This window comes from Gymnodraco acuticeps, unplaced genomic scaffold, assembly GCF_902827175.1.
Source record: "Gymnodraco acuticeps unplaced genomic scaffold, fGymAcu1.1, whole genome shotgun sequence".
In the NCBI taxonomy this organism is placed as follows: domain Eukaryota; kingdom Metazoa; phylum Chordata; class Actinopteri; order Perciformes; family Bathydraconidae; genus Gymnodraco; species Gymnodraco acuticeps.
In genome coordinates, this window is record NW_022989974.1 from 2,240,931 (window position 1) to 2,255,093 (window position 14,163).

General features: G+C 43.6%; 1 protein-coding gene across 1 annotated transcript in view; it reads left to right on the forward strand.

Moving 5' to 3' along the window:
• si:ch73-181d5.4 overlaps positions 1-12,357 on the forward strand; it is a 32,080-nt gene extending 19,723 nt beyond the window's left edge. Inside the window, exons 8-16 of the mRNA XM_034210937.1 lie at positions 260-419; positions 573-689; positions 801-902; positions 1,008-1,176; positions 1,291-1,882; positions 2,006-2,159; positions 2,261-2,350; positions 2,449-2,644; positions 3,778-12,357. Of these exons, the coding sequence (XP_034066828.1) occupies positions 260-419; positions 573-689; positions 801-902; positions 1,008-1,176; positions 1,291-1,882; positions 2,006-2,159; positions 2,261-2,350; positions 2,449-2,644; positions 3,778-11,870 (9,673 nt within the window). The 3' untranslated portion in view covers positions 11,871-12,357. The remainder of the gene's footprint in view (positions 1-259; positions 420-572; positions 690-800; positions 903-1,007; positions 1,177-1,290; positions 1,883-2,005; positions 2,160-2,260; positions 2,351-2,448; positions 2,645-3,777) is intronic.
• The last annotated feature ends 1,806 nt before the right edge of the window (positions 12,358-14,163 follow it).

Consider the following 14,163-nt stretch of genomic DNA (forward strand, 5'->3'; position numbering starts at 1 on the left):
AAGCATGCCGGGTTGGGTCAGATTACTTTATAATGTAGTCAGTTATTGAAACACAACCCTCTGCACTTTTATAATTAGCAATTTAATCAATTTTTTAACAGATAAAACGTAATCAGGATATACTGTATATGTATTACTTACCTGAAAATGCTGCACTTTATAAAAAATATGAATATAGCCCAATATATATGTTTCACTTAAAACTACATTTGAGTGCAATGATACAATTTTCTTTACTAACTGCGTTTGAATTTTTAAGGGTGTGTGATTGTGAGGACTTGGAGATGTCAGAGAGTGACATAGCAAAGCTTGTCTCAAGCATTGAGATGGAGATGTTCGACATATTTCGCAACACAGACAGCAAATACATGAACAAGTACAGAACTATTATGTTCAACCTGAAAGACCCGAAAAACAAGGTTTGTGTAATGTTGATAAAACCCATTTCTGTTTTGTGATCTCTATTCTACTTGCAATACAGCAAACATTTGCTAAGAGACGTGTTTTTTTAAGTCATGTTATAGATAATTATGTTTTTAGAAAACTGACAGTCAGTTTTGGGTTTTCCTTAGGGCTTGTTGTATCGTGTCGTACGTGGAGAGATCAGTCCCTTCAGACTGGCCAGAATGAGCCAGAAGGATATGCAGGCTACCAAAGCATCAGAGCCAAGTGCAAAAGAAACTACAGAGGTAAAGTGTTATAGATATTAAACACAACAACCAAGACAGAATCAGGTATTGTGCTTCAACTTAAAGGATCAAGTTTTCAGAAGTGGTTATCTTTTGCTTTTTTGTATCTAGGTTAAGAATGCAGCTGCTAAAGCGACAAGTTTGCCGCAAAAGCCTGAGGCAGTGAAGGTGGATTTGCCCAGTTTGAATCCCACTAGACCTGCTAGAAGCACGGTGTGTACCTTTTCCTTGTTACTTCTGCACCTTATAAAAATGAATCCTGAAAGTACATGGATGTTATGATATCTTTGTGATTTAATTCTATTTGTGTCTGTAAAGTTTGCGTTCCAGGAACAAAAGAAACACCTTCCTGCTCTTGCTCCCAAGACCAGAACAAGCCAGCCGAACCAGGGCAGTGCTGTACCAGATATTCTCTCCTGCATGCTGAAGGACACAACATCAGAGCACAAAGCTCATCTCTTTGACCTGAAATGCAAAATATGCACAGGTGAATTAAAAAGTGATTTCACTATTGCTATACAAAACTTTGTAGAAATGATTTTCCAATGGCCACTTATTGTTACATTAAGTGTTTTAAATGCATTCTTATTTTTTCCTGAAGGTCAAATGCTCGCTGGGGAAGACGAGGAACCGGCAAAGAAAAAACCCAAGATTTCTGAGACAAGAGATAAATATGAACGCTCTTGGAGAAAATGTGCCGGAGATGACTCTCCTCTGAGGGCCCCGCCTGACTCACCTGACATGGATTCTCCAACATCCCTAATGGATTATTCACCCCGTCTTATCATTGACGCTCCAGCGCTGACTATCGTTGAATCCCCAGCGTCCCCTATAATGGACTCTCCAGCCTCCCCTGTCATGGAATCCCCTGCTTCCCCAACTCCAGACACTCCTAAAACTACTACACAAAAGAGATCCTACACACCAGTTGTGATCCCAGCAGTCTCCACAGTTACTATCACAAGGCGTGACCCCCGCACTGCCGCAAACAGGTCTTCTTCGTCTAGAGGCACATCCAGTCCAAGTAACACAACCAATAACCAATCAGTATCTTATTCTATTCGTCAAGAGACTACCTCTGCTTCGCCCTCAGCACCAACGTACTTGGGACCACCAACAAAACCATTACCCAAGTCGATCTTAATGAAGCCATCATCCTCTGCTGATCCCAGACTCTATGGGACATCCTCAAGGTGGTTAAATAACATTATAATAGAATAACTCTTATTTTCTTTGTCAGGTGGTTTACATTTGAGACAAAATCAGCATCATGCGTGAATATGATTATCATTATGCTGTTGTGTTTTGTGTCCCAGGACTGTGATCTCTGAATCCCCAGCTGATGGTGAAACTTCCCAGTTCTTGGCTAAGCATGAGATAGTGTGGAAAGGCTTCCTAAACATGCTCTCTGTGGCCAAGTTTGTCACCAAAGGATATATGGTTTCAGGAACGGCTGAAAATCTCAAAGCGGTATAGTGGTGCACGATAATACATGTTGTATTGAAAAAGATCTGACATTATCAACAGTTGAGTTAAAGAAAATATATTTGCTTTTATTCCCTTGTGTTTAGGATCTACCTGATACCATACAAATAGCAGGACGAATCCTGCCTCAAACAGTGTGGGACTATGTTGCAAAACTAAAGACCTCTGTTACAAAGGCAAGCAGTCGTTTTTCGATTCCTTTTGGTGTCTTGTACAATAGCACTGGATACCTATCAATATATCACGTTTATTATTTTTGTTTTCTGTTTATTAGGAGTTATGTGTGATCCGGTTTCACCCTGCAACAGAGGAGGAAGAGGTGGCCTATGTCTCCCTATTTTCCTACTTCAACAGCAGAGGTCGTTATGGTGTGGTCGCCAATGGCAGCCGTTCCATCAAAGATGTATACCTTGTCCCACTAAGTGCAAAGGAATCAATCCCAACCATACTCCAACCTCTTGACGGACCAGGTGTGATAATCCTTTACATCTTAAAGTGTTTGAGGATAACCTTCGGTATTTTTGGGCTATGTCAACACCTTCAATTACGAAAAACAACAGCTTTCAGGCTGCTATAGCCCCATAAATGAATACATTTCCTGTTTTAATTATTTAAAGGTCTCCTATCATGCTTTTATACATAAATATGTGTCCCCGGTGTGTCAGGAAACTCACAAAGTGTCAGAAACTATTTTCCTCCATACCCAAATCGCTAAAAACTGGGGTACAACGGTGCTGATCCAAATTTGCTGCCGATATGACGTAATATCGGAAATGTGGGCTGGCTTTAGACCGACAGCCCTATCAGAAACGTTGCTATCAGAAACAATGCACGATGTGTTTTGGACGTAATATGATCTTTGTTTACATTAGCAAGCATCGCTAACACTCAGAGCTAACCTGTACTGCAGAGAGTATGTGTAAAAAAGCAGGAAATAAAAAAAGGAACTCACCTTGTGGTTAACCCGCAAGAGAAAAAGCATTTGAGCTCCATATCATTTCAGATATAATCCTTGATGTGGTTTGGAACATGATATGGCATTTAATCACGGCAGCATTTAGCTGTATCTGCTGGTAGAAATCTCTATCTTCCCTCTGCAGCTCACAGCTTGCCTTGACGTGCTCAAAAGGGGGCGGGGCCAGCAGCTACAGTCACAGAATCAGCAGTTCTCTAACAGGGCTGAAATAGAGGGATATGAGGGATGTCTAAAATGCATGATCGGTTTGGTATTTTGAGTAAAAAACATCATGGACATGTTTTTTATATATTTGTATATATCTGAGACCCATAATATATGCCTAAAAATAGCATGATAGGAGATCTTTAAGGGGTCTGAATGTGGAACAGCAGGGGCTGTTCCATCTCCTGAACAAAATGTTAACATATGCTATCCCTAATAAGGAGAAAATTGCTCACTTCCCTCTCTTATGATTCGTTTTTGGTGTCAGATAATTTCATTATTGGTTCCCGAACCTTTTCTTTTGTGAATCTGAACTGTTTTACCTTTCTGGCAAAAGTAAAACAAAAAATCAATAATGGGAAGCCCATTGTTAGTTCTTAACCTGTTCTAATTCTATATTTGTACTTTTTGTTCATTTCACAGGTTTTGAAAAAAACCGGCCAAATCTTCTTCTGGGTCTGGCTGTCATCCAAAAGACAAAACGTCCAGGAAGCTTGCCTCAGGAAATTGAAGAGAAGAGACCCAAAGTTAATATGTCCAAAGACCCTATGTGGATCCCAAAACCCCCAGTCCTTTATGGTTCTGACAAATTGGAAATATTTCAACCCTACGATCCTGAGACTCCTGCTAACACCTCCCCTCCTGGCTCACCACTTTGCCCTGGGTCACCATCAGGCTTGTCCTCTTCTGGATCAGTTGCCCTACCATCTTGTTATAATTCTTTTAGAACAAACCCTCCTTTCTCTACCTCAGCTGCAGTTGCTGCCACCCAGTCCACCTCTGAGAGTGACAAAAATGCCACAGCAGCATCCAGTAATAAATCACCACTGCAGACCATCTTGAAAAGTTTGTTTGGCAATAAGCAAACTGACTCCGTTGTCTCTTCTGACGTACAATCTTCAACAGCAACAGTTCATGTTAAGAAGGTCCCAGTGTTTTCTAAGGTGTCTCGATCAATGGTGGATCCAATTGTCCAACAATATGGACAGAAATCAAAAGTTAAAAAAATAGAAGAAGAAAATGACTTTGACCGACCATATGACCCAGAAGAGGAGTATGATTCAGCAATGGGATATGGAATGGTTGCTCCTCAGAACATTGAGAAAATGAAGACAGAGGGTCCTGCAGTATCAGGCTGTGTAGACGATGATGTGGCCTATGATCCAGAAGACGACACTATCTTTGCAGATATGCAAAGGGAAATTGCTGTGACAAAGCCCCCTGCTCAAACTCAAACGTCAGGTACTCCATCATGCCAAACCCCAATATCCACCCAGATTAAAACACCAACTCCCAACTCCACTGCTGTGCAATCCTCTACCCAAGCTGTAATAATGCAGAACATTCCTACAGGCACTGTGGTTGTCTCAGCTGCAACACTAACTGAACAACAACGAATGCTTGAGGATCTCAATAGGCAGATTGAAGAGCAAAAGCAGCAATTGAAGGAGCAGGAAGAGGCCCTACGTCAACAGAGAGAGGCTGTTGGTATCTTTATGGCTCGTTTTTCTGTTTCTGATTCCCTGATGTCTCCCCCACAAAAAGCTTTGCCTCTCAGTCAACTGTCAGAATCAACAGACAAGACCAGCAACCTTACAGAGACTGAGGACAGTTCAAATGTAGATTCACAAACTGTTAAACAAGACACAACTGCCACACCTAATGTAGAAATTGATGCAGAAACAGTTACAGAGCAAGATAAAACACAGGCTGATGTTAAAGAAAGTGACAAATATTCCTCTGCGGGTGAGATTGAAGACTCTGATGTAGCTTATGATCCTGAAGACGAATCACTTTTTGATGTTTTTCAAGATGATGTTTTTCAAGGAGGCAGTATAAAGACCCGTGATTTATCTTTGTCGAGAATAGGGCATAGTGCCTCTCACAAGGGCAGTCCTCTGAGTTCACACCACAGCAGAAAGAGAAGGTTATCACCAAAGAGGCGGAGTCATCATGAAAGGAGCCGCCATGGAAGTCCTTCTAAAAGATCACAGCGACGTTCTCCTTCACATTCCCGGAGACATAGAGAAAAGGATAGACACAGAAAAAGTGAAAGGGACAGGTCAAGGCATAGAGCCAGAGACCAGTCTGACCGCCAAGGTCGCCAATGTAAAGAGCATACCCCACGGCAGCATTCTCATGGGCGTAGAAGATCCCCATGTTCTCCTAGAAAAACAGATTCTGGGTCCATATCGCCAAAATGGAACAGAGATCCTTCACCTCAAGTCCTTGAGATATCAAAGCCTTTAACTGTTCTGTGTAATGCTCCAGACTCTTTAGACTCTATTGATGGAACATTTTTAGAGAGTAACCAATCATCATCCAGTTCAGTTACTATTAAAAGTTACCCTCCTGTTGGACATCAGCTAAAAAGTCATCTTGTTAAGAGTGTTGATGAAGGCTTTTCTCCCTCTTCACATGAACTTCTTCACAATTTCAAGCTCAATACTTTAAAAGATCCAAAGTCCCAAGAGCCTCAAAACACGTCTGTCAGTGGCGACACAGATAGTGGTTCCTCTAACCAGGTGAATATACCCTCTCAACTTGAAACTCTGTTTAGCAAATTTGAAATTCCAGTCCCTCTACGTGAAACTGATCCGCCCATTCGAGATTCTCCTCAGAGCCCTGATCCAGAGCCACAGTTTGTAAAACCTATTCGCACAGAAAAGAGGGGGCCTAAAATTGAGGAAATCAGAGATCCTCAGACCCTTACCAGTGTCTCAATGCCACATGATAAAGTTGAAAGTATTTGTTTGCCTATTGGTGGTCAAGCTACAATGTCCAAAATACTGTGGCCAACCGGTCGAGGTGCCTTAGTTCTAGAGGGGCAAGGGGTCAAAGATGAGGTTATAAAAGAGGCAGACAAACAGATAGAAATGGGACATCCAGGCTTAAAACATCCTAAAATATTGGGTCAAGGGGAGGGGGATTCAATTCGAGCTATAGGCTCAGATATTCAGGCCTCAGGAACTGAAAAAGATCCTGTGACAAAACAGCCAGGACCTGGACATATTGAACCACAGATAGATCTTAGAGTAACAGAAACTGGATTCCCAGGCCCCAATAGGAGAGGTCCAGACATGCAAGGAAAAGGTACCACCATTTGGGGTCCTGGATCACATACACAACACGTATCTAGTATGCAAGGCTTGAACCTAGAACTCACAGCTCCAGCTCCTGATATGATGCACAGTGAGACAGAAGTGAGTGGACAAATGCTTGTACCAGCTGTTATAAATTCATGTGGGGAAGGATCAGATCTACAGAACAAGAGTAGAGATCTATTCATAAAGGGCCCTTCGTCACATATAACTGAAGCTGATATAAGGGGCACAAGAGAGCCTTTATTTGCTCATGAGAGGTGGGGTCCACAAAAAGGGCGAAATGTACCCATGAGAGGACCAGGGCCAAACATTAATTATGAAAGTGGTGGTTCTAACATACCCTTCTTTGGAGAAGACAGTGGGCCTAGAGAACCTTTTAAGAAGACAAATCTCGGTATGACAGCTGGAAAGAGTGTGCATGGCACTGACATGAAAGAATCAGAAACTATTTGTGAATTAAGAAGGCCAAATATGACACAAAGAGGAAGTTACATGAGGCCTAGTCAAGATATTGGTAGTATGGGTGGCTCAGATACAAGGGGCGATGGCATGCTTAACATTAAAACTCCTGATTGGAGTGGTCCAGGTCCCGTTGCTGGTCCCGATATAAGGGGTCAAACGAGTCAAAATATAGGCCTGGGTCTACATATGAGAGGTATAGATTGTGGTGACCCAGGAACAGTCATAAGAGATGATTGCAGAGGTACAGATATGAGAGGATCAGGTCCACTCAGAGAAGGGCCATTTATACAAGATGAATGGAGAGTCCCTCCGCCTAACAGTAGAGGTCCACACCTGGAGAACCAGGTACCTAACAGAAGAGGGGTTGGAGACCTAGACTTTAGAGGACCAGCATCTGAAATGAGCTGTGGACTGATAGAGGACATTAGGCCTGACAGGAAAAGATTAGTGGGTCCCAATTTCATGGCACCAGGGGGTCCAGAATTTGTGAGACCAGGACTTGAAATGAATGATCAGGATAGGATGGGTCATGGGCCTAACAGGAGAGAACCTGGAGGGCCAGATGTTAGGGGACCAGGGCCTGTAAGCAGAGGCTTATCTATGGAAGGACCTGGGCCTGACAGGAGAGGACCTAGAGGGCCAGATTTTAGGGGACCAGGACATGAAAAGAGAGGTCCAGCCATGGAGGGCCCTGGGTCTGACAGGGGAGTACCTAGAGGTCCAGTTTATAGGGGAGAAGGGCCAGAAAGCAGAGGCTCATCAATAGAGGGTCCTGAGCCTGACCGAAGAGGGCCCGGAGGTCCAGATTTCCAAGGACCAGGAACTGAAAGAAGAGGTCCAGCTATGGAAGGCCCCTGGCCTGACAGGAGACGGCCTGGAGGTCCAGATTTTAAAGGACCAGGACCTGAAAGTAGAGGTCCAGCTATGGAGGGTCCCTGGCCTGACAGGAGACGGCCTGGAGGTCCAGATTTCAAGGGACCAGGTTCTGAAATTAGGGGTCTCGCTATAGAGGGTCATGGACCTGAAAGGAGAGGGCCCGAAGGTCCAGATTTCAAAGGATCAGCTCCTGAAAGGAGGGGTAAAGCTATGGAGGGTCCTGGGCCTGAAAAGAGAGGGCCCGAAGGTCCAGATTACAGGGTGCCAGGGCCTGAGAGGAGTGGTCAAGCTATGGAGGGTCCTGGGCCTGAAAGGAGAGGGCCAGAAGGTCCAGATTTCAAAGGACCAGCTCCTGAAAGGAGGGGTCAAGCTATGGAGGGTCCTGGGCCTGACAGGAGGGGACCTGGAGGTCCAGATTTCCAAGGACCAGGAACTGAAAGAAGAGGTCCAGCTATGGAGGGTCCCTGGCCTGACAGGAGACGGCCTGGAGGTCCAGATTTTAAAGGACCAGGACCTGAAAGTAGAGGTCCAGCTATGGATGGTCCCTGGCCTGAAAGGAGAGGGCCAGGAGGGCCAGATTTCAGGGGACAAGGTTCTGAAATTAGGGGTCTCGCTATAGAGGGTCCTGGGCCTGAAAGGAGAGGGCCCGAAGGTCCAGATTTCAAAGGACCAGCTCCTGAAAGGAGGGGTCAAGCTATGGAGGGTCCTGGGCCTGACAGGAGGGGACCTGGAGGTCCAGATTTCCAAGGACCAGGAACTGAAAGAAGAGGTCCAGCTATGGATGGCCCCTGGCCTGACAGAAGAGGGCCTGGAGGTCCAGATTTCAAAGGACCAGGACCTGAAAGTAAAGGTCCAGCTATGGATGGTCCCTGGCATGACAGGAGAGGGCCAGGAGGTCCAGATTTCAGAGGACCAGGACCTGAAAGTAGAGGTCCAGCTACGGAGGGTCCTGGGCCTGACAGGAGAGAGCCCAGAGGTCCAGATTACAGGGTGCCAGGGCCTGAGAGGAGTGGTCGAGCTTTTGATGGTCCTGGGCCTGACTGGAAAGGACCTGGAGGTCCAGATTTCAGAGGACCAGGAGCTGAAAGGAGAGGTCCAGCTATGGAGGATCCTGGGCCCGACAGGAGAGGACCTGGAGGTCCAGATTTCATAGATCTAGGAACTGGAAAAAGAAGTCAAGCTATGGATGCTCTTAGACCCGACAGGGGACCTGGATGTCCAGATTTCAGGGGGCCAAGGCCTGAAAGCAGAGACTTTTCTATGGAGGGTAATGGGTCTGACAGGAGAGGACCTGGAGGTCCAGTTTTCGGAGGTCCAAGGCCTGAGAGAAGAAGTTTATCTATGGAGCGTTTTGGGCCTGACAGAAGAGGAACTAGTGGTCAAGATTTCAGAGAGCCAGAACCTGAAAGAAAAGGTCCAGCTATGGAGGGTCCTGGGCCTGACATGAGAGTCTCCGGCGGTCAAGATTTTAAAGGACCAGGGCCTGAAATCAGAAGCTTATCTATGGAGGGGCCTGGGCGTGACAGGAGAGGACCTCAAGGTCAGAATTTCCGGGTACCGTGGTCTGAATGCAGAGACTTCTCTATGGAGGGTCCTGGGCCTGACAGGAGAGGTACTAGAGGTCCAGGTTTCAGAGAACCAGGACCTGAGAGAAGAAGCCTATCTATGGAGGCTCCAGGACCTGGCAGAAGAGGACCAGGAGGTCCAGATTTCAGTGGACCAGGATCCAATATAAGAGGTCTTGGTATCACTGGTTTGGGGCCTTACACAGGAGAATCAGAAGTTCCAGACTTTAGTGGTCCAGGTATAGAAGGTCCAGGGCCTCGAGTTAGAGGACAGGAAGTAGTACCTGATGGTCCACATTTCAGAAGACCTGGGTCTGAAAGGAGAAGTTCATCTTTGGAGCGACCTGGGCCTGACATTAGAGGTCCTGGCAGTCCAGATTTCAGCGAACCAGGACTTTTAACTAGAAATCAAGCAATGGAAGGTTCTGGGCCTGACATGAGAGGACCTGGAGCTCCAAACAACAGGGGACAACAAGGTTTTGGTATGGAGGGTCCAGATTTCAACAGGACAATGTCAGATGGTCCAGACATGAGGAAACCAGGGCATTCAGATCCAAACAAAGAGAGCCCAAGGCCTGAGAGGAGAGAAGGTCAACATTTTAGAGGTCGTGGTCCAAATAGAAGGCTTCCAGAGACGGAGGAAAACTCTGACAGCAGGGACTTTCCAGGTGGCCAACACTTTAGGGCTCCTGAGTTAGAAAGAAGACCTTCAGACATAGTGGGCCCAGGGTCTGATAGAAGAAATCCGCACTCAAGAGGAGTTAGGCCTGAAAGAAATGTTATGGAGGTTCAAGGGCTCAATAGTCCATGTCCAAGAGGTCTAGATTTTAAAGGTCCAGACATTGAGTGCCCAGGGCCTGAAAGACAAGGACCAGGAGACTCAGGCTTCAAAGAGCCTGGACTTGAAAAGAGGAGTACAGATTTTGAGGGCCAAGGACCAGATTGGAGAAGACCAGGTAGTCATGACTTTAGGGACCCAGGAATCAGGCACAGAAGTCCAAAAAGAGAAGGTATGAGACAAAGAAGAGATGGCTGGGGAGAGGCTGACTATGGAGGATCAGAACCTATCCAAGAACCTATATCTCGAAACGTAAGGGGTTCAAGGCCTATCAGGGGAAACATAAGAGGGCATGGGCCAGATATGAGAAGTTTCAGGGGCTCTGCACCTGATATGAGAGGCCCAGACAGAGTGGAACAATGGTCAGATAGAAGAGGGCCCAATATGGAGGCTGTAGGAAATGAAATAGAATGTTCAGGAGATGATTGGAATAGACATGACAACAGGGGTCCAGGCCCCAACCAAGGTCCAGTTGAGCATGCTCAAGCACATACTAGGCAAGGTCCTCGAAGGGGATGGAGTGGCCCTGAAAGTATTGGGCCAAGGCCCATACAAGAAAGACAAAATATGCCATTTCCCGGGCCTTTGAGAGGTCCAGGAGATGATGGTCCTGGTTATAGGGGTCCAGATCCTGTCGAGGGTGACCCAGATATGAAATGCCTAGGGCCCAGTAGGGGAGGACGTGGGAGGAGAGAGCCTGATCGAGGGTTTGGGCCCAACAGAAGGAGGCCTGGGCCATTTTTCAGTAGGCAAAGAGATACAGAAAACAGTGGACAAGGCCATGATATAAGAGATCCAGGCATGAGAGAACCAGGATCCGATATGAGATGGGGTCAAGATATGGGGGATGACTGTAGGAAGCCAGACTTCAGGGGTATTAAGAGAGGGCGAAACATGGAAGGACCTGAGACTGATGGGAGATTTTCAGATTGTGGGGGACTAGGATCTGAAAGGCAGGTAGACATGGAAAAACCTGGAACAGATAGACAAGGATTTCAGCATGATTTTAGGAGGGAAATGAGGGGTCCAGACATGAGAAGAATAGGACATGGTAACACCAATAGGGAGCCAGCACCTGGAAGTTCAGATGTCAGACCTGGGAGGTGGCCTACAGAAACTGAGGGCCCTGGGTCTGATAGGAGGGGTCCAGGCATAATGGGCCCAGGGTTAGATTTAAGGGGATCTAAACCCCCCATAAACATAGACATGCAAGGATCAGATATAAGGGGAACCTCGCCTCATTTCAATAGTCTTCATCCAAGTACTAGATCTCAAGGCCCTAGTGATCCACATTCTGAATCAAACATAGGTGCAACTAAAAACAGTGGAGGACAACCACACAGAGTTGCCCTACTTCCTACCCCAACAGGTCTTGTGCGCTTTCCAAATCGTATAATTAACCATCCTGATGTTTTTAGCCTAAATCAAAAACAAATGGGTAGCCCAACTGAAAGAGAGTGTAGACCAGTAGTTAGACCATTGACTCAAGAAAAAGAGTTGGTTAAAGGGCCAAGCCAGGAGCAGGAAAAAGGTCCTGCTTGTAAAATAAGCAAAACTGAAGATGCAAGCACAGGGGTAAGAGATGACAAAATGGAAGTGGGGAATGAAAAAAAGCAATGTCCAGCCAAGTTAGACAGGCTAAAAGCATTGACTCCTCAGGACAGTAAGTAAGAACTAGTCCTGCGGAAAGGCTTAGTATCATCTCATTAAATCACAAAGAGACTGAGAGCTTAACACATTTTGAATGTATTACTCCTACAGACAAGCAATGCAAAAAAATCTGGCATTGTAGCTTGATAATGACATTCTAAGAGATATTTGAGTAAACTAGGTGTTGATTTGTCTTGTTGGCTGGGAATTTATTTGTGTAATATGTGCTGATTAAATGCTACTTAAATTTAACCGATCACTTGTAAATTCAACTTCATGCTAAGTCTAGTTGGAAACAGTCAGAAATGTTTTGTACAGAAAATGTAAAAATTTTGTTTTTTTTTGTTTTTTAACAAGCCACGTTTTTATTTTATTATTATTATTATTTTTTCATCATGGCCATAGTGTCAGTACAGTAGCCTTAATGTTCTGTTGTTTAAAGTAATCCATTTCATTGTACTTTCGAAATGCATAAAGTCAATAAAATAAAATGCCTTTTTTAAATGTGTATTTACTCTGATTTTATCATCAATATTTGGAATTGATGATTGCTATGTAGCGCATACACTGGCTACAAGGTACAATTAAAAAGTCCCTTTTACAGAGGTTCATATGTGTTTAATTTACAAATAGTTGTGAACGTGAAAAGGTAATTGGAGAATCTGCCTGTAGCAATTTTGTATAACCCTCCATATCCACCTGCAAGTCTCATGTCTTACCAAACGGGAGCGACAGCATTCAATTGAATCTTCATTAGCCTACCTATAAAATAGTTGTTGATTTTTTTTAATTAACATTTCTGTGAGTGTAAACACATTGACTCCAGTACTGTACTTATTGTCTAGCAGGAAGGTCCCTCAGATTTTGAGATACCCCAGAACAAAACACAACAATGATTTTTCTTATCTTTTAGGTTCTCCCGTTAATGAAATTGATTGTTGTCAAATTTTATTTTGGGGGGAAAAAAATTGTTTGGGTTGTTCTTTAGAACAACTAGTAACTAAGTAGATTTACTCAAGTACTGTACTTAAGTACAATTTTGAGATACTTGTACTTTACTTGAGTATTTCCATCTTATGCTACTTTGTGCTTCTACCCCACTACAAATCAGAGGTAAATCGTGTACTTTTATTCTACTACATTTGTTCCACTACATTTATTCTATAGGTCTACCTTTATTAACTTTGAGATTTGTATGATAATAATGTGAAATATAAACAACACTTAAATAAGACTTTACTGGAGTAAATTCACAACAATGTAATTAAAACTAGCTACTTTTACTTTTGGTACTTTAAGAATATGTTGAGGCTAATACTTTTGTACTTTTACTTGAGTAACATTTTGAATACTATACTTTTACTTATAACAGAGTATTCCTACACTCTTGTACTTCTACTTTTACTCAAGTACAAGATATAAGTAGCCTACTTATCCCACCTCTGTGTATGTAGAAAGCTTGTAAATATTGAATCTTACATAGCCTAACGTACAGTAGACTATAGTAGGGTGACCAGACGTCCCCGTTTTCCGGGGACAGTCCCCGTTTGTATTGGCCTGTCCCCGGTTGAAACTGATCTACACACCACACATATTCATATTGGAGCTTAAATTAAGAAATATGTACTATATAATGTGATCAATAATACTTTAAAACAAACTACGTATAACTACCACATTATAACTGAGTGAATGTAAAATGTAAGTATAGTTATGAAGACATTGACATTTCCACTGGGTGACTAATTTCAATTGATGTTGACACCATCTCACAACACTCCTAAAATAACATTACTTTCTGAAGCACAATTTAAAATGTATGCTGTTTAAAATCTCAAATTAGATCTATTTTCCATCTATATTTTGATTATTATTTAATGGAAACCGTCCTTAATCAAAGAGTCATTCGAAGTCAATCAAATACTTATTTCACTTCAGGGTGATAGCAGGAGACCCCATCTAGTCAATCAGAGAGAATCAGGACAATCTGATGTAGAGTTTCAAAATAAAAGACCTTTGAAGTCTCATATATGAGCTATCATCCCTCTGTTTTTAGATAAGAATAAAAACAAAAACTGTCCAGTATCAAAGACTTATTTCACTTCAGGGTGATAGCAGGAGACCCCATCTAGTCACTCAGAGAGAATCTGGACAATCTGATGTACAGTTTCAAAATAAAAGACCTTTGAAGTCTCATGAGCTATCTTCCTTCTGTTTGTATCCAACAGTTCAAATGTTCGAATTACATTAAACCAGAATTGTCCCCCTTTTTCTTTAACAGTGATGAAAATTGGATATGTTAATGATATATTGA